This window comes from Seriola lalandi, unplaced genomic scaffold (genome assembly GCF_002814215.2).
Source record: "Seriola lalandi dorsalis isolate HSWRI2012SDOR001 ecotype SW California unplaced genomic scaffold, Sedor1 jcf7180002054609, whole genome shotgun sequence".
Classification (NCBI taxonomy): domain Eukaryota; kingdom Metazoa; phylum Chordata; class Actinopteri; order Carangiformes; family Carangidae; genus Seriola; species Seriola lalandi.
Window position 1 is genome coordinate 514,220 of NW_019525162.1, and position 20,536 is coordinate 534,755.

General features: G+C 41.6%; 2 protein-coding genes across 3 annotated transcripts in view; one reads left to right on the forward strand and one right to left on the reverse strand.

Moving 5' to 3' along the window:
• Positions 1-12,959, reverse strand: part of st14 (ST14 transmembrane serine protease matriptase) — a 21,497-nt gene extending 8,538 nt beyond the window's left edge. Inside the window, exons 1-9 of the mRNA XM_023419823.2 lie at positions 12,756-12,959; positions 5,841-5,988; positions 5,045-5,205; positions 3,863-3,933; positions 3,187-3,359; positions 2,410-2,445; positions 1,719-1,947; positions 243-382; positions 25-128 (exon numbers count right to left, since the gene is read on the reverse strand). Coding sequence (XP_023275591.1) covers positions 25-128; positions 243-382; positions 1,719-1,947; positions 2,410-2,445; positions 3,187-3,359; positions 3,863-3,933; positions 5,045-5,205; positions 5,841-5,988; positions 12,756-12,782 — 1,089 coding nt within the window. The 5' untranslated portion in view covers positions 12,783-12,959. The remainder of the gene's footprint in view (positions 1-24; positions 129-242; positions 383-1,718; positions 1,948-2,409; positions 2,446-3,186; positions 3,360-3,862; positions 3,934-5,044; positions 5,206-5,840; positions 5,989-12,755) is intronic.
• Positions 12,960-14,374: 1,415 nt separating this feature from the next.
• aplp1 (amyloid beta (A4) precursor-like protein 1) overlaps positions 14,375-20,536 on the forward strand; it is a 32,156-nt gene continuing 25,994 nt past the window's right edge. For both annotated transcript variants that reach the window (XM_023419824.2, XM_023419825.2), the window contains exon 1: positions 14,375-14,628. In XM_023419824.2, coding sequence (XP_023275592.1) covers positions 14,563-14,628 — 66 coding nt within the window. In that variant the 5' untranslated portion in view covers positions 14,375-14,562. The remainder of the gene's footprint in view (positions 14,629-20,536) is intronic.

A 20,536-nucleotide genomic window follows, 5' to 3' on the forward strand; every position in this document is an offset into this window, starting at 1 on the left:
GGGGGGGGCGGCAGTGATGCAAACCTTGATGGTCCACTTGCAGTCCATGGCAGGAGGATAGAAGCTGGGGTGAAGTGGGGAGGTGAAGACTCCTGTGCTTGCAGAGAGGGCACCACCGCAGGTTTTTACTGAAAGGAACATGTCGCATATTCACATTAATCTGGGTGAACTGCTGCAGATACAGCACAGAATGCAGCGGCAAATACATGATGTTAGGGTGCCGTGAATGTCTCCTTTATTGCCTTTAGACTTGGGGATGGCTTTGTACTCCGCGTTGAAGCCCGGCCTCTGGATATCAGTGTCAGTGATGAAGTTAATCAGCATGATGTTGCCGGATGACACCACCTCTAGAGGGTTGGAGGGAGGCCTCTGACCGCACTTCCTGTGAGAGAAGGACAAGTCGACAAGCCAGATAGTGCACAAATCAGATATGATTACAGAATCAGAAAACTGTGTTAGAAACAACCATGAAGCATCGGCTGAATGTCTAATGCATTTAGGGAACAGTGTTTTCATTCCTTAGGATATGCCACATTTAGGGACCTCAAATATGGCTGTAATTCTCTTTAGTCAGAAGCACTAAAACATCAATGTGGCAAACAAGTTTAAAATACTCGAAAAAATAATTTTGGGGGGGGGGAATCAATAGATAAGCAGAGAAAGAGATAAATAAGATGAGATGTGCCAGCACGAGATAGAAATTGCTCAGGCGGAGTTTCAAAGTCAAACATTAGGTATATTAGCAAAAAGTTTCAGCACTGCTGGCGGCGGAGCCATGGAGGTGTGAATGACGCTGCAAGAACAGTAATACATCTACCTCCGGTACAATAATGTCATTATAGAGTATTATATTATGGCTCTCATAAACCCCATGTCACCTTGGATAAAGCTGATCGCTCAATAGCATTATAAAAATTTTATGCATCACTTGGTAACGCATATTTGTTTGGCAATGGTTCCCAAGTTTGAAATTGCCTTCAGCTACAACTGATGTTGCATTCAGGAGCCTGTAGTTTCAGAATTTTAGCACTCCCCCACAGATAAAGTGCAATTACACACAGTGGTGTAGCAGTATTCAGGTTCGCACCCATCACAGATTTGAAAGGAGAGGTCTTTTTGAGCCAACTCAATCTCACTGAGGTCTCAAAAGTTAACAATAAAATGGGACATGCCGCTCTGCAGGCTTCAGAGCCAAAAAAAAAAAGAAAAAGTTGTAATCACAAATGCAGTGAAAGGAATGAAGTGGAACATGTTTTCCACCCACATCAAAACAGCTTTTCTCCTAAATCCCTCTGCACCATTTCAGTCAAATACAAAGTGATTCCTAGTGGTTGTCCTCTGGGAATCATGTAGAGCTATATTCCCCCTCTCTCTGATCTTCAAGGCTAAATAAATGAGACAAATGTTGGTTGAGCCCCTTCAAACAAACCCTGCTACCAAGGTTTAAGGCAAAATGAGAATGTGATTTGTGTCACAATTTGAAGTTCTGTAGGAGCACAAATGAGTCAATTTATTGCTTTTCTTTTAAATAAAAGTCCTCTCGGGGGGAGACATTAGTGCAAGGAATACAGCGCCGCATTTACCGCTATTAAACAGTATGACAGTGAAAGCTGATCCATCCATCAAAGATTTAACCTTTAAAAGACATCCGATATGACTTTCTGCCTTGGCCAACATGTTTCCCAAACCCTCTGGACATCCCCAGCCCGATGACTTACTCTGTGATGGCCTGCGAATCATCTGGACTCAAAGAGTCGAAGATGGAGACAAAGTCATCAGAGCAGTCATCCTCGATGTGGAAGAACGGGAACCTGACAGATATGGCGTTGTTCTCCGAGGCTCGGATTTGCCACTGACACCGAGACTTGGCAGGGTAGCCGAAAGGGTACCCTGGAGACGCAAATTCCTTCGCCGTTTCTCCAGCCTCCAGGCGGTAAAAACACTTACCTGCAAATAACAACACTGGTTATATCATACAGCGTACCAGACATACAGAAGAAGGCAAAACAGTAGTTTATAGCTGTTAAACTGAAATCTGATCATCTTCACGTTCTGCATCTTATTCTTCGGCATTTGAACATTATGTAATCACGAGTTCCTCCATCCTTTATGCTACAGATGTATGTAAAGACAGATTAATGTAAGTATAGTGCAACTACTATGGTAATATAATGTAATATAGTCTAATCATCCCAACGTTATAAATCACCAGACAGTGTCAAAGAAAAGTGTCGGGCATAGTGACTGACTCGCCCTGGCCTGATACAGGGTTCTCAATCTCTGACTGGAGCAGCACATGTACAGTACAGGCCGGGCCATCCATTCGTCACGGACTGGCAGGAGGGTGAGCATCTAGCCAGCTGGAAAATTACAGCTGCGAGTGATTGAAATGGGACGCGCTGTACTCACTGGCTCTGGGGTTCCTGGCCATGCGAGAGTCTGTGACTGGAGACAGAGAGGGAGGGTGGGAGAGATTGGCAGAGAAACAGGAGGGAAGGTAAGAATGGGTCACCAAAGTTGGGAGGCTGATAGAATTTGATGCATGAACCTAAAATATTTGGGTTGCACATTTTCTGTTCCATTTCCCTGCGGTTAAGGGAACCGGCGGTGGTGTGTAGCTCTTTCTGCTCCATCTCACCGTGCCCTACAGCAGCAACCCATACATCTCTGTCTAACTATCTGGGACAGCAACATCAAATCATACCCACAGAAATCATTTTAAAGAGGACCAAAACCACTGAGTCACAGGGCCAGTGCTTGGCTGGTGGCCAGGATGTGGACAAATGCAATGTGAATGCTGAGAAGACAGAAGGAAGAAAAATGGCTGTCTCAAGCCAGGCCAGAGCCCAGCTAATATCATTAGAGGATCCAAACAGCATAAAATGTGCAATCTCAGATGAAGCACAAGCAGAGAGGTCTGGCTTATCTATTATCATCTTATCAGCACAGCTCAGAGCTGGCTCCTATAATACAAATAGAAAAGCATACAGAATACCAATGCTGATAGGAGATGACAATGACCTTATTCAGATCTGTATTCACAGAGCTTTTTCTTTGCTGATTGTTAAATGTCATATTCTGGAGCCAGCTGTAGTAAACACCAAGTTGCCCCTATCTATCTGCCCCTTGGTGTGACCCCCAGCTCCCTCTCCTCCCCCTCCCCCACCTGGCCCTGGTGGTACCTACATGAGGCAGTGACTTCACTGATCTTTACATCACTAAGGCTTGCAACGCTGCGCTGCTCCTTAATGCCTCTCTCCAGTGCCTCCAGCACCCGCTCCTCTGAGAACTCCGGCAATATGTCCAGGTCTTCGTACGGAATATCAAACTGGGACCAGTAGTAGGCTTTCACACCCTCACTGGTACAAGTTGGGAAATGGATGGAGGGGTGGGAAGGAAGAGCAGAGAAAGATCATTCAGAATCAGGCTTTAACACTGAAGAAGAAGAAGCAGCAGCAAAGATGAGTAGAACACGGGTGGAAAAAAAAATCAAAAAAGCCAAATCTGGCAGCAGCTGCTCTGCTCTGCTCTGTCCACACCCTGCGTGGTGCAGCACCACTACACAGGGTCTGAACTGTCATAATTTACTGCCACTGTTACATAATTCACCGCTGCACAACGCTACACATAACTGAGTATGGTCACAAGTTAACACACCACATCTAACCTTAATTTTGGATGTGCTGAAAAATGCAACAGACTTGAAACTCTCAACCCTTACAGGTCAGCGCAACAAAGCTTTCCCCTCATGCAAGATTTAATGAGAAACTTCTTTCATACACTGACTTTTGAAAGTTTTACAGTGGACTGTTCAGAAGTGGAAAAAGTCAAACAGTAGAGGAGCTCAAGGTCTGAGCATTACCTGAACGCAGTGACCACGGATTTAGTGTAGTATTTGGCGAGGAATGGATCTTTCTTGTAGTTTTCCCCCAGCTGTGTAGAGAAAAATTTATTTTTACTGAACAGGGCATGTACAAGATTTCTGTTAGTCTGCCTTAAGACAAAGTACAAATTAGCATGTTAACATGAAAAAAATGCCTTCTATGCAAAGCACACAACAGTGGGATCCTCAATTAACTGTCTCGCCTTCAGCTGCACTGAGCTACCAACTGTATCAGACAAGGATACAGACAGTTGAGCGCACTTACTATTTGTGGGGGAAAAAAACTGCACAGAATGGTGAGAGAAAGTCAAAGAAGATCTGAGAGAAACAGTTGTGTGGTTAGTGATAAAAGCAGAAAGTGATACGGAGAGGAAGGGGAATGCTCACAGGACAACGTGGTCAATTATCCGAAAAGAAAATATCATGACCAGTTTTAAAATTGCCGTTTCTATAGTTGAACCTGTTGTCATTTTACCAAACCCACTAGGGAGACACGGAGGAGATGTAATACAATTGTCACTCCACAGACAGGTGGTGCTGGCAGAGTGAAGCTGTTGGATAACTGGTTAAACATGCCCAGCATTGTTTACCTGAAGACATACCTCACAAGTTGTACCTGCCGTGTAAACACCGTCCCAGACCTGAAAAGAATCTTTAAAAGCTGTCCCTTTCATTGTGTGCAAGAACAAACCTGGCACACCATGAAGCTCTCCCCCAGTCGTCTAGTCATCTAAAATTCAAATCCACCACTTCCACTCTAATTCTCACCCAAACACCCTCACTTCTGTAGCTTTCCACCGAGAAAGTGTGTGCTTGATGGGGTTTGAGCCAGGGTTTTTTTTTTTTTTTTGTTATCAACATGTTCCTAAGTGGTACTACAAACATCTCCACTGTCTCCAATAATAGGAGATGCTGTTGAGGGAATTACTAAGGGAATGTACAGCGTTTTATTCCACCCACACAAAATGTACCCTGCGGTTTCTGTGCGCTGTGAGGGGCAGATTTAAAAAGCATTTCCACAACACCAAACAACATCCACAGCTGAACCTCAGTGAGAGAAGAGAACTGAGTGTAATACAGTGGTTAACGATAAACAATATAGACGATTAAAAAAGGGAAAAATAAAATAGGAATGTCATATTCTTTCGGTGTCAAACTTACAGTTGTTTCCAGTTTGTGTGCCAAATCCTCGAACTGTTTGCTGTTTGTATCCTCCAGCTTCTGGTCATACTGTGCACCAACCAGCTTTATATGCCCACTGAAGACCTGCTCTGATGGGAGGCTGTGTTTACTAATGGTGGCGTCTGAATCAGCATCTTTGACTTGGAGGAGAGAGGCAGATGAGAGTTAAGTGTCTGCTCAACAAAATGCTATAAGATAGCTGCCTCTGATGGAAAAGTAGAGTAAGGGTTTTAAACAGGCCTTGAAGCACCATTTTAAAGTTATACAGCGTGATCTCATATCAGGACGACAGTTTGGCTCTCAGAGCAATTAAAACCCCCGGTTGAATCAAGAGGCTGTTTATCGAGACTTCAGAGGCCTTTTTATCAGACCCTGTATGTGAAAATGACAGAGAAGCTGTGCCGTGGACTCTGTGACATCTGTCTCCTTTGCATTATTAAAGGAGAAAGTCGGGGGCTGTGAAAAAAGGCTAAGACTAATGGGAAATTACAAAGTCCAAACAAGGCACTCTTGTAAACTTTTATTTCAAAGAGCTGTGCCTTCGCAGCAAGGGGAAATGATCCACATTACAGTTTCTGATGTAAACACACTGTATTTCTCATTTAATTCTTATCAATAATAACCTTGATTTATACTCAAAAATGTCCAGAGAATGCCAAACATGTCATGATTTTCTTAATTTTGAATTCATCCAAATATATAAACACATAGTACTGTACCTAAAGTCTCTATTGAGGGTGATATAACGGAGGGAAGCTCTTTCTTTAACACTCACAGACAAACAGCCAAATGAGGAACGCTGCAACAGCTGCAAGGATGAGAACTGCCACAAGAACCCCGATGATGATGCCGGTCTTCTTCTTTGATGTCGCCTTCTCTTTGCTGGTTAGGAAGTCGATCCGCTCGTGGCGGCCGTTGTGGCCCTGATGCAGAAAAAAAAAGTCAACAAAACATACGGCAAGTGCGCAGTGTTCTGGATGCAGACAGCATTTACTGTGATTGCGCTGTGAACCATAATGAGAGGTGCATCCCTGCAGTGTGTGTTTAATCTTAACATGTGGATATTAAATGCAGTAGCAAACACTAATCTTTAGTTTAACCTGAACCTTAAGACAGATCAGACAGTTGGTCATCAATAACAGTTTTTGACTCAACAAATTGCAATTTATCCTAATTCCATGCAGATAAATAATGAAAGGTCTTTGATTGGAAACCTCCAAAAGATTTGTTTGTTTATTCAGTATGTATCCATACATTACACATAAATGATTTCCTTTAAATTGTATACTATTGTTCGCCACACGCCACAGTCTTCTATTTACCACATGAGGTCCTAAAGCATTTATATGAAATGCTGGCATACTGTAGATGGAATTTTCTGTAACTAACATTAGAGAAACAACACATTGAAATGATGAATGCATCGCTTCTCCATATCCAGAGGGAAACATCTTTGATATGATGTCATTAAGGGGCTAACAAAGAAATTGACGCATTGTAAAATCGATGACAGCAGGTCGAGCACATTTGTACAAACAGGTGAATTGCTAAATGGTGTAAAACAAGGTCAAACACAAACAGCAGTTTTACTTCTTAGTATTTAAGTGAAAGAAAAAACTGCTGAGCTATGACACAATATTAAAAAATGAGTAATGTGAAACGCCTTACACTGCTGTCTAAGAGTGGCAGGTTCAAACAGGCAGCGTGTGTAGGTTAGCAAAACTGGACAGACCTGTTTAGTAAATGTGACAGAGCTCCCACACTCATACCTCCATGTACACATACATGCATTTAGAAATTGCCTCATAGCTTGGGGATAACCTAGCAGAGGATATGGGCCTGGTGCTTTAGGCTGTGTGCTTGTTCTGTCGATACTGTAAGTGTGTCTGTTGTAGAGCTCTCTCAAGTGGGTGGAAGGAGAGAAAGGTTTCACAACGCTTAGTAATCAACACACAATGAATTCAGTGCCTGTAGCCCATGAGTGAAGAAGCCCGAGTGCCATTAGGGATGGAGAATCACTTTGGTATTAAATCAATTTGTCAGATGTGCTGCCCCTTAAGATGGGGGCTCAATTACATGAGTCTAGATGATAACTCATGGCAATTAAGGCCTATTCTTACCCAGCCCGGGTTTCCACACATGCTTTCTAATTGGAATCTCTAACAGCAATCATGGGCCAGAATGAGGGGAATCATTAGAGAAAGGGTCAGCAAGTGCTCCAGGGTCTCTCTCTATCAGTCACCATGATCACAGCCTAATAAAACCATTACATGCTCTCCATCATATCACATTGTTCACGCCTAGAAAGAAATACTACCCCAGTTTTGAACTATGTGTTTTACATCACTTTTCTTTTTAAATACCAGTTCAGCGTGCCAAGTCATTTTTAAAGAGGAACTAGTGTCTGTCTGTTTCTCAGTTCTGATTTTTTACAAGTAAAGCCACAACATATTGATGCTGACTAAAGAAAAGGCCGACAGTCTTAGCTGTATAACAGATCTCAGATCCTTTACAGGACTCAAAATTGCTAGTAAACATAGGAAGTGATTCTGAAATCAGCTGATATAGAGAATATCTTAGCAGGCAAGCCAGTCTGACAAGTAGAAAACAAGCTCCCACTGCTGAGAGGTGTGGTTAAAAAAAAAATTTTTAAAAAAACAGCTTGATCTTAAGCAGAGTTGCATTATGTAATTTCAGCCTTAGTATTAATAATGAGTTCTCACACTAATCCACATCTCTTGTTAGTCTATAAAGCAGAGATGGAACATGCTGGAACATATTGTACTTGAGGTACTGGCACATAACTTGATTACTTCTGTTCACTGGACTATATATTGATTTTTTTTACACATTCATCTGATGACTGCATTTACGAGTACATACATAACTAACAATAAAACATTTTCAATATTTAACTACCGTACTTATCCCAGGTTAAAGGATCAATGGTGGGACTATTTTTTCCGTGTGTCTTTTTGATACTTAAGTACATATCACTGGTAATACTGCTGGATTTTTAAGAAAAAGAAATTACAAAACCATTATAGTCTGGGTTTCACATTAACTCAGGTAACACACTTAAAATGTACTGAACAAAAATATGAAAAATAAAAGATCTAAGATATTTTTTCTATGAACACAGAGGGTTTATTTCTTTCAAATTTTTTCAAATACTGTGTTTAAATCTGTGTTACTGAGCCAAAAGAATCCATCCGCCTGACAGGTGTGGCATATCAAGATGCTGATTATGCAACAAGATTATTGCACAGGTGTGCCTTGGGAAAGTCACAATAAAAGGCCACTTTAAAATACGTAGTTTTATTTTGGAAAAAATAAAAAACATTTATTCGGCACTGAATTGTAGATTTCACACGCCTTGGGCTACAGATGTGCTAAAAAGTCTTTGAAAACTAGGAACAAAAACAAGTGTTGTGTTTATATTTATGTTCAGTGTATTTTTTTTTTGCCACTGAACCATTCAAATCTGCCATGTTGACCTTAAGTTTCCATGCTCAATAAATCAAACATCATAATGCCATAGAGCACAGGGCTGCAAATTCTTACAAAGCCTCGAGCCCAAACAACAAACACTCAGTCATGTGGATTATTTTCTATCAGTTCACAGTTGATTCACATGAATAGATAATGATATAAGAAAAGGGAAATAATAAAGATTAACTGAGTACGGATTGAAAAGACATTAAATTGAAATTTAAGACGAACTGATTTTTAAAAAACCCATATTTGGTATACTCATATTTTATACTGTGCTTCAGTCATGCAATAATTCACATTATGACTGCCTTAAGTAAAGTTGATGTTTTACTATTCTTACTGATGTACAGACCCTGTACAACATGGCATTTGACTGTCAACCAGGTTAGTCTCAATAGATGACAACATATCCATAACACTACAGTCAAAAGAAACCACTTGCAGTGTGAAACTGGTTGTGACTCAGTGTGTTACAGGGCAACTCTCACAGAGAATATGAGTTCTGTATGTGAGTGAACGTAACAGCTTTGCATCATCTTCTCCCCAAACTATCTCTGTTTCTGGTGACGTGGTGTGGCTGTAGTTTCCCAAGTGCCTCCTGTGACGGACATATTTTAATCTTCTCCTTTCTAATTCCTCTGAAGGCAGCCGCACCACATCTGTCCAATGTGCCAAATGTTAACCTGAACCCTGACTGAAGCAGTTACCCACTGTCGAAGTGAGCGGGTGGAAATTACAGAGGTATGGTAACTGTAGTAACACTGACAACAGACAGACCCCTCTTAGGCTTTTTCAACAAAAAAAACAAAAAACAAAAAACAACATTCTGACATGTCACAGACGGAAAGGTATGAATAATAAAATGTAGCAGAAACAACAAACAAAAGCAGTTTATTCCATTCTTCTTCCTTGTCAAAACATGGTGCCTATATTAACCCCAATGCAATTCGGCCACTAACAGCTCAGTCAGAGATTTGGGTGTGTGTGGCTAGTGGTGGCTAATGTAGCCTCAAACCGTTAGCCTCAAGCAGAGAGGAGGAATGGGCCACAGAGGTCTGTTAAGCTCCTGTCTTTCTAACTCTTTTCTTTCTCTTTGGAAGGCATTTTATCAGATTCATCTAGAGTCACAAAAGGCTTTATACAACTTTTTTCACAAGTGTGGCAGGGCTCCTCAAGACCTATGAACAGACTGATGTGTAAAACTGGTGGAGCCCTGCTTTGAAAAGCTCTCATGTGCATTCTCTGCACTCACCAGCACTGATCTATCCTATCAAAACAAACCAGCCTGGAGACTGCAACCAAAAGGTCCAATCAAATACGACAAGCCAATCAATGAAATTTAGGCCTCAGTGGTCTTATATTTACTTTGAGCAAACAAACACCTACACACATCTCTTACTTGACAGTAGCCCCAAGCAGACATTAGCAGTTAGCCTCTTATACTGCAGCATCAGCCGTTTAGCCGTGTATGAGGAAGACAGCCTCACGGCATATACTACCACCTTGCTGCTTACAGTGGAGCGAGGCGGATGGTTGGGAGAAAATAAGTCGACAAATCCTCCCTCATTGCATCTTCCTCACTAAAGAACTGAGGAAGAACAATTCTGTTGCTTCCTTTACACGGAGGCAACCTCCGCCAGGTTGTGCACAGATATATAATGCAAATTCTGTACTCAGAAACGGCTACAGCTAAAGGGCCAACAAAGCCTGCGTTAAAGATTAAACTTGGCACAGTTTTGTCAGTGTTTCTGAACAAATCATTTAGTGGGGTCGATAATAAGAAATGCGATAAAGAAGAAGAAGAAGAAGAAGAAATGTGAGTACTGCATTCAATTCTCTTGTGTTGCTCAGTTTCAACATGACTACCCTTGAAATGTGAGATGAAATGCAAAAGAAAAAGCAGTATGGCCTTGCCTGAAGAATTATTCACTGATTCCCTGCTGAGTCACCACACAAACAGAGAACAGAGTGACTACATTAATCATAGTGTTCCCATTTGATCCGGTATCTGAGACTGGCCTCATTGACTGTGTGTAATCAAATATTAACAAAGAAAGAAATGTTAATTTACCAACAGTTTCATTCATAACGCTTACATAATCTAAAACAAGTATCTGTCCCAGCTTTCCGAAAGACAAGGAGCAGCGGTGTGTCATGACAACTTTGGTATATGTATTAGATTCATATTAAAATGTTAGTTTAAATGAATGTTAGTTTTGTGTGATTTATCCATGTAAATTGGGAAAATATATGCAGCTCATCATTTCTTTGGGAAACACCTATATGATTTTGGAGAAGGGAAAAAGCAGCACTTGCTTTGTTAGTTAGTTTGCTTGTTGTGCTATGTCTTATGAGAAGCAAGGTCACACTTGACAGTTCACGAGTCAAATATGTCACATGTCATCTCCGAGCTAGGAGATGGCACTCATGGGTATTCTGACAATATGATACTGATTCTTTTAAGTCCTTATTAATGTCACTCTAAACTAAGAAAGACAAACAGTTTATTTAGCCTGAAAGCTTACTGTTAGCTCACATTAGATCATTAGATCACATAGTACACATACTGATACACAGTGTGTATTTCCACAGGGGGTTAAAACTGTTTTCATGAAGCTGTCAGATAAAGGTTGTAGTGAGCCGGGGAATTTGAGCAGAACTGACCAAAGCCTTGTAACCATTAATGAGTCCCTTTAGAAAGAGAAGTTCACCATCGGCCGTGTGTCACAATTTTTAGCCCACATCCTGTGCTGGTGTCTGATATAATCTCAAATAAGACTGAATTATGTTCTGACTCACAGCAACACAAGCTTTTGGCAGTTTTCACATCCAACAATTTAACATATTTCACCAAGAAATACAACTATAGATGTGTGTCATCACACACAACAACTACAGCAAGTGTGAATTTAAACATCAACTATCTGAATGTGGCTACCCGCTGCCTCACCACACCTAGGTGAGAGGATACAATGGAAACAAGACACTGCTGTAGATCCTGGACAGCAGTCACATAAACTGATTCAGAAACACAAGAGTGGTTCTAGGAGCCGTTTGAATGCGACTCAGCCAACGGAGGCTACACAGTTCCCCTGTTTGTTCCGTTTGTTATTTGTGAAATTACCAAAGTAATTGACATTCAACCAGCTTTTAAAAGCAACAAATGTCTTTCATACACTCGGCAAAAACTAGCAGTTTAAATACCATTAATACTGACACAGTACGCCTCACTGAGACGCCTGTAGCCCTCTTTCTGCATGGAACAGCAGAGATCAACTTCCTCTTAATATCTAACCAGATCCAGGTCACAGGCTACACAATGTTGAGTGGTGATTATAAAAACACTTCATACATCTTCAAGAAATGTCTCTATATATGGGGAAGCTCAACTTAAAACGGTTATTAAAAGGTAAACATCAATGAGAATGTGTTAGCAAAGCTGTAGTATCCAAGTCTGTTTTATCTGACATAAATTAATCTGACTTTGCTGAAGTTAATAGCTTTGTTTTGTAAAGCATAATAAAAGGATGTGTAAAAGAGATGCAGCATATTCTGCAGAACATATGATTTAATTACGCACATTTCAAACAATTCTTTAACATTTAATTTAATTATAATATATTATTCATCACAATATCTTTTTTTCTGAAGGCAAAGCAGATGTAAACAAACAAACAATCCTCTCCTTTTTCCACACCGACATCGAATTCAAAAGTTTCAACTCTCAAGTCTGTCTCTGTGTGATAGCACATTGGCCAAAATGAAAACACCAGAGGACTAATTTTTAACACTAGTCAGGTGGCCCGAGTTTAATCATTCATTCAAACATCGACAATGGAGGGAAAACTTTATTCCAGTATGAGGGATGATCCAAGAGGCACAGAAACAAACTGATGCTCAGCCTATTTAAAGAACTTTAAGTAAAAACTGTCAAAGGCTAAATGTATGAGGGGCAAGTGTTTGAAATGTCAGTCATTCATGTACACCTAATTCCTGTACACACGTACACACGTACACACGTGTACACACACACACACACACACACACACACACACACACACACACACACACACACACACACACACACACACACACACACAGAGATCTAGGGCAGAATACTCTCTGGATACGTGATAATCTATTGTGGACATCAAACATACGTGAAAGCCGCAGAGTGAAATGCGACAGAACTTACGTCGTATTCATATCTGGCAGAATACATCTTCCAGAAACACCGGAAGTGGAGTCCAACAGGATCCAAGACAACTCCTCGCTTGTATCCAAGACTTTTGCTAAATTATTAATCTGTAGCGTTTTACACCAGTAAATAGTGTAGTTACAATCAATGAGTCCAAGTGTCAGTATCTCTTCCTGGGTCGTCGATGGCTGAAATAGCTGAGACACCAACCTCTTCCTCACACACCTATGGTTCAAACCACGCCCCATAATACCTGTTTGCAGCTGCGCTGGAGGCTCCAGCGAGTAAATTCCAAATCTGCTTTCATCAGATCTGATCCAACAAACAGGAAGTGAAGGAAGGGAATAAAGAATGTGCTGTCTAATTCCTCTGCATATCATTTGAGCCTGTGCAACCTTTCACACTCAATCACTTCAACCAGGTGACTTCAATGAAGTGGGTTCGGCGTTAGGCCTTAGGTGGGACATTGAGATTGGCCGGCCTCTCACTAATGAACAGTAAAGCCACAACAAATAACTGTCCATAAGTCTTTTTGGCATGTTAAATGTTTAAGGGCACAGAGCAAAGTTGTATTCAACCACCTGCTGCTCCTCAGTTTGGGGACATCCTACAGGCAAGGAGTAGGACAGTGATTTTTGTTTGTTTTTTTTTTCTCCTTATTTTCATACCGTGTGTTCCCCCTGCTGACCATTTGTGATGTTGCTGTCAAGCGAACTATTTGTCGTGGACTATAACTATCACTTAAAAAAAAAAGGTAAATAAATAATAAAATGTAAATTCAAATAAATACAAAATGTATGCTGTATGATCACTTCGGTTAATGCACTGCATATAAAATACATAATCTACCGTGCAATACAATGCATTATAGTCAATATTATGGATTTTGTATAGCAAAGAAGAAACTGTAGTCCTTTTCTTCATGCTTGACAATACATTATTTAAATAACCTATTATTTTTTTTATTCACTGACTAATTGGTTTGTGTCTATTTACAACACTGTTATTGTGTATGGCCTAGTGTCTAAAATAACACTGACACTAAGACATGCACTTAATACAGGATGTATTTATTGGTCTCGTGCACTGGATTGCATGAGAAACAGTGTGTTTGTCCATCAGCCATTTGATTTGTGAGCTGTTCAAACAAAGGGTGGTTTTAGAAACTTGGAGAATTAAAAGATAGCCGAAAGATTAAATCATCTTTCAAACGTATTTCACAAAAAATGTGTGTTTTTTTTCATAAATCTTCATCATGTGATCTCCTAGTTGTAGCCGCAGCTATAGTTTTTGTCTGTAGCTTGCTTTTTGTCCACATGGATGTTTGACTGATGAAAATTGATACATCATAAGATTTTGGGAGACTTGCATGTATCAGTGTGCAGACAACGTAATCTTCTCCTGTGAGATATTATATCCAGATGTGTAATATCAACGTGAGTCCTCCAGCTGTTGAGAGTTTTATTCACTGGAACTGCTGCGGGATTTTTGTCCAGCAAGATGACACGGTCCTTCAGGTTGCATCACCACTCCCCTGCCACCAGATGTCTCTCGTCACTAAGCCAGAGCGCGGAGGACGCCGTGAGAAAAGTCTGTGATAAATACCCGCAGAAACAGGGCTTGGTTCTGTCAGGCTTCATCCACATAAAATTCCAGTCCGAGCCCGACGCAGGAGATATCGCAGGAAGGCGCCGACGAACGCACCGACCATCACTTCAGCCGATGTAACCAGACAGCCTATGTTGGAGTCAGTTATTGTACAGTAGCAACTTCGTCACAAAAAGAGACAAAAGAAGGCGAGAAAATGGGACATACCGCATTACCTATATTGATGGCTGTATTGTCCTACTGCGTGTGGAAAAACGTCGAGGTAAGGGCAAGACAAGCTGAAGCATTTGTAACGATGGCGCATTGATATTTTGCTATCTTTCGCTGAATGTAGATGTGACTTTTGGACAAAATGCCGTAGGCTACTATGTATATAATTTTTTATGTCGGCATTATACATGCCACGCATACAGTTGCTCCTATCTCCATATTGCTGACACGCACCCTTATCTAGGGCAGGTTTAATTTGTAAATGCAACCTCCAGCACCCGTCCTATGTCAACAAGAGTAATGACGCTCCACGTTCACTAAAATGCGGTGGAAGCGATAGTATTTAAAATGCAAATGCTATAATGGGACATGAAAGGAAGCTCATACTCAGGACATAAAAACAAAAGGCTTCATAAATGTGTGGTTCACATTTGGCTCGTTGCGTCAGGTCTGGGCCTGTATCTGACATGATACATGATGTTGCAGGCCCTGAGCTCTGTGGAAGGATGGAGATCAAATCCTATCTCATTGCATCCCATCTGGCCTTGTCAGAGGAGGAAATCTGCTCGCATCCGTCCTTTAGAGGAGTGGTGCAGCTCTTGAGCAGGATGGAGTCATGCATATTCAATTGCTGTTAATTTTCTTCATGGAAGAACACTGAATAAAACTCCCAGTTGAATGCTACAGAGGCGCACGAACATTGTCAGCTTTTCAGTGGATCATCTTCTGCCATGTACTTCTGTTTTCTAAATACCTTGCCTTGAAAACGTATGCGAGCAAACTGTTCATCTGGTATAGGGGATGACTTTGATACAGTGTGTGAGTGTGATGCCGAGTATACTAATGAGAGATATGGGGTCATCTTATTGGCATCTGTCTCCATCAATAGCAAGAGAGGAGATAGTGGAAGGCTCTTGTACAGAGACAGATCAATGGGCCACCAGCTGCTCCAGTCTCCCTCCTGTCTCATCACGACTTAAAGCAGACCCACATTTTGATAGACTGGACCTTTATTTCTCAATAAGTCTTCAGTCACCCCCTGTCACACCAATTCAGGTCGGAGCATGTGCACTTGTGTGTAGGAGCAGGTTGTGTGTGAATGTGAGAGAGGAGATGAGAAGGAGGGAGGGTGGTGTGTGTGTGTGTGGGGGGGGGGATGAGTCATGATGTCCCAGCTGGAGCTGTAGTTCAGGTCAAACTCACCTTTCCACCTGGAAGTGAAGAGCGGACGAACCTGCTCCTGATTATCTGAGATAGAATATGGAGCATCTTGACTATTGGGTTCAGACTCACCAAAGTTCCTAAGAGGATTTGCGAGATGTTTATTTATTAGCCATCTTCCACAGCAAGTCTGTAACAGTCATAAAGCCTCTCCTTTCATTCTGAAATAATTTCACTTCTCTAAGAGCCTTAGTGGGATTACTGCTATGCTGAGGAACAGGCTTTAGCTTCACACAAGGAGACCTGCCCATGAAGGTTTACACTGAAGATTACACTGTGAGAGGGTTGGCTGGCTGGATTACACTCTGGTATTAGCCCTAATAAAACTGTCAGCTTCCCTTAATTTACTCAACATTCATTCAATTGAAGTGTGTAAATTGGGAAAATTTGTTTTGATCTCTCTTTTATAGTGTAATATTTAATATTGTTAGTGCGCTGGAATAATGTCCCGTCGGAGTATAATCACACTTGTAAATTTCCATTTTCGGACAGTGTTGTGGATTAGAAAAGCCACAATGCTTTTTAGCTGAAATACAAATTCAGCATCACCCTCTGTTGTTGCTGTGGTAGACACATTGTTGCCGGGCTGTCACATATGTCATGTCCACTGCTGGTTTCCCAGGTGTCTCAGCTTTAAGAACACTTACCTTTCCCAGCACCCAAAGCATTTGGCTAATTGACACACTGGACAGGTCTCATCCTGATGCAAAAGGTCATACATGGAAAGATGGCAGAAACAACCACCTTCATGGCCAGCCTCTGAATTTGTGTAGTGTTGTTATTATGCATTAATGGAGAGTAGAACATACTAAGGTTAAAACACTTACATGTGCTCTGTCATCTTTGGAAAACATATCGTAATAAATAACATCATGATTTTAATACATATCATAATATAGATGATGGGTATAAGTGATATAACAATATACTGTGATGATATAAATTTGACAGGTGGAAGAGACTTTGTCATAACATTTATAACGTGTTAGCTGTCCCTTGAACATATTTGACTGTAGAAGGTTATTAGTCCACGTTAATGAGCGGGACAGCATTAGATTTTTAAAAGATTTTTGGATGTCATACAGTCCTATTTAGGTAGTTTATCCATTAACACTTTCTCATTTGAATTTTACTAAATCACGATATTTACAAAATATATATAGTGATGAGCTATAATCATGGTCTGAAAGTACATATACCATTGTCGAGGAATTTATCCATATAACACAGCCCTATCATGACGGAGTTCATTTTCTGACAAATCATTGGAGAACCTGTTTATGAATGAAATTACCGGGCAGCAATGTCTAGTTTTGGCTAATTCAGGAAATTAATTAATCTTAACAAATTCACATAACTTATCGCATTGATTTATAGTTAATAAATAAAAACAAATACACACTTCATTTAGTCATTTAGCAGTTCTGGTCTTTGATTTTAACCATTTCCTGCAATGGTGCAATATTACCAGAGATATTATTATATTATAGCTAACTATAAACTATAACAGCTATTGGAGACACAGTTCTGACAGTTGACAAATGTATATTATCCTGCGGTATCTATCGTCAAACCCCCTACTCTTTCAGATCACAACCATCAGAGAATCACAACAAAGATTGCGAATACTCACATATCAACAAAACATAAAACCAGACTGCAGTGAGCTCAGTTTTTGCTCCAACAAAACCCCCCACACAGGAAAATGTGATTTAAGAAAGCAATCATACAATAATTGCGCTTGTGTGTCACCATATTTGATCAAAAGCGGACTAGGGACTACAGGTATGCTCAGCTTTAGTCAACCAGTTCTGTATTTATCAAGATAAATGACTGCAGTGTGAACCCAAGCCTGAGCAATCCAGCCCAGAGAGGCTGCAGAACAACAGCAGTGGCAGACCCAGAAACAAACCTACTGCGTCTGCTTTATCTACAGGTTTCAGGAAACACCAAAGGTCTGGGAAAACATAGAGCACAAAGGGGAGGAAAGAGGGACAAAACAAGGAAGGAAAGAGCATGAGGACACAAAGCATATTTTAGTGAGGCTGAGGATGAAATAAAAACAGGGAGTCACAAAACTGCTGTATAGTCACCCCACCACCAGCCCAATCTCACCCTCACCAACAGCAATTTCAGGCCGTGTGCTGGAATACAGCCATACAGATTCATGCACCTCCCACCCCCATCTGCCTTTCAATGCAGTAACACAAGAGGATTTATTTTAAAAAAAGAAGAAGAAAAAAAGACAAGGACAGTCAGATCTCTCTCTCTCTCTCACACACACACACACACACACACACACACACTCTGCCCTACACTCACTTAATTAATTTTAGAGCCAAGAGATAATCGGGTTCCACTAATGGATTCCCGTGTGCTTGCTATTCTCTACTATATCTGTGTGCCAGTGGGCATAAAACGTACCATTTTATTGTATCACATGTTTTTCCTCCCTGTTCTCTGTATCTAGCTTCCTTTCCAAGTTTTTGAAGCACAGCGCGCACACACACACACACACACACACACACACACACACACACACACACACACTCACACTCACACACACTCACACACACACACAGGGCCTGGATTAAATCCTGCAGAGTCATTGTGAAATGAGAGCTACGCTGTACTGGAGGAAAGGCGCGCTGTAAATGTGCCTGAGCAATTGAGCTGTTGAGGTGACAAACTAATGAAGGACGTTAATGCACCCTTTGGGCCATCGTTGTTATCGACAACATTGAAACTGAGCCTCTTGTTGTGTGATTCGGAGGTTTGTGGGGGGGGTGGGGGGTCATTTTCATCATCGCTGCTAGTGGTTTAGAGAGTCTGGGTGGAAATAAAGAGAGTGTACAGAGAGTGTGTGTGTGTGTGTGTGTGTGTGTGTGTGTGTGTGTGTGTGTGTGTCTCCAGGCGTAGAGTTCATCCAGCTTTTCTGCAGAAAATAAATTGATATTAATTACACTTTTCCATGGTGTCCCCCCAGCTGATAGGTTCAGGAAAGCTCTGCCAAATCCTGGTTTAGATGATTCAGTCTTGTCTTTTGGGCTTTTCTAAAAGTGTTTTAAATTCTGGGTTCTCAGTCGGAAAGGGAGCAATTCCCAATTCAGAGTTTAATAATGTTTGCTTGCAAGGCTCTTCATTTTATGTCATCTCTATAGCCTGTCATGCATAAACCGATGCACTACATTTGATGAGTTTATTTTTTGGCTTTCCTGCATTTCTTTTTACCACACCTCTTTCTAGGTTACACATAATTAAGGAACAACTCTAAAAAAGAACTTGGATGAAAGCTGGTTCTAGTTTTCCAAAGATTATTGCTGATTATTGATTATTGACACTTACTGAATGTGAGATAATTTAAAGTGTTGGGTACGTGCAGATCAAATGTGATAGTTTGCACTTGTGTCTGTAAAAGCTGAAGACCTGACGGGACTGTTTAATTCAGTAGCGTGTAAGTGTCTTGTGTGTGTGTTTGCACGTCATAAGTTTTTCCAGTGTCACCTACAGGGATTGAGAGCCATCCTGATCACATCCAGCTCTGGCTCCTCTCTAGAGTCTTGCAGGACAGAGATATCACTGCAGCCCAAGGTCTTCACACCCCACATAACGGCCTCAGTAAAGCCCACTGGTTTGGATTTCTGCGGAAAAGTTTAATGCCAGGGCAAAGCGAGATGTTTAGTCCTGCTGCAGCCAGTGGGAGGTTTCAGAGGAGCCCCCGTCGAAAACATCTGCAGTATGGTGATAACACTTGTCCTTCATGTTCAGGAGGAAAAAGAGAGAGCGTAGTTACAGAGAGTTAGTGCTGGTGGGGAGAGAGAGAGAGAGAGGGACGGGGGGGGGGGTTGCCCTGGCACTGTGGATGATTTGAGAAACAGAGAGCGTGAGGGCGAAGGAGCAGAGAGTGTAAGTGATGTAGTGCATGTAGAATGTTATGTGGGTTGCAGGGTGGAGTGCATGATAATGGAGGGGGCCCAGCCCTATTGCTCAGGCTGAGAAGCTGGGAAAGCAGGGAGATCCATCTCTGTCATGTACATGTATTCACAGGTGGCCTTGAAATGAGATGGGGGGGGGGGGGGGGACCCTGTGGCCAGAGTGGAGCACTGACTTGTATGAAAGCAGGACTGTAAAATCTAATTTCCTTAACGGCACTGGCTACAGGGTTTCAGAGACTGTGGGGTTTTTTTGGGTCGACTGAGGCTGATAAGGCCAGTATTAATATTCTACAGAAGAGCACTGGAAGCTGGAAATGGATGTACCTTTTGGCTGGTCGTTCTTTCTCTCCCTTCTTTTGCGCAGCATTGGCTGCAAAACACACAGTTCCGGCAGAAGGAATAAAAGCTCATTTCTATGACATTAATCCAAATGTAACAAAGGTACAGTGGCATTGATGGGTTGAAATGACTCACATGCCCACAATTAGGTCACACACTTAAACTCACAGATAACTCAGAAGTACACACGCATTCACCACACACTTGCTGCTTCATAAAGATGGCACGCTGCAGAAGCTGCATCAATTATTGAAAGGCCGTGGAAAGGTCTGGGCTCTCGCTTGTCGACAGGGCTTTGGCACTTGTCACGCACCCTCTCAACGCTCCGGCGCCAGCCCTCTGTCTTCATGCTACCTGGTTTTTATGTACCCCCACCCCACCCCACCCCTTCTCCGCCCTCCTGGTCCACTCCCCAGCCTGGCTGTACAGAGCACAAAAGAAAATCCCCACGCCTGTCCCCTCATT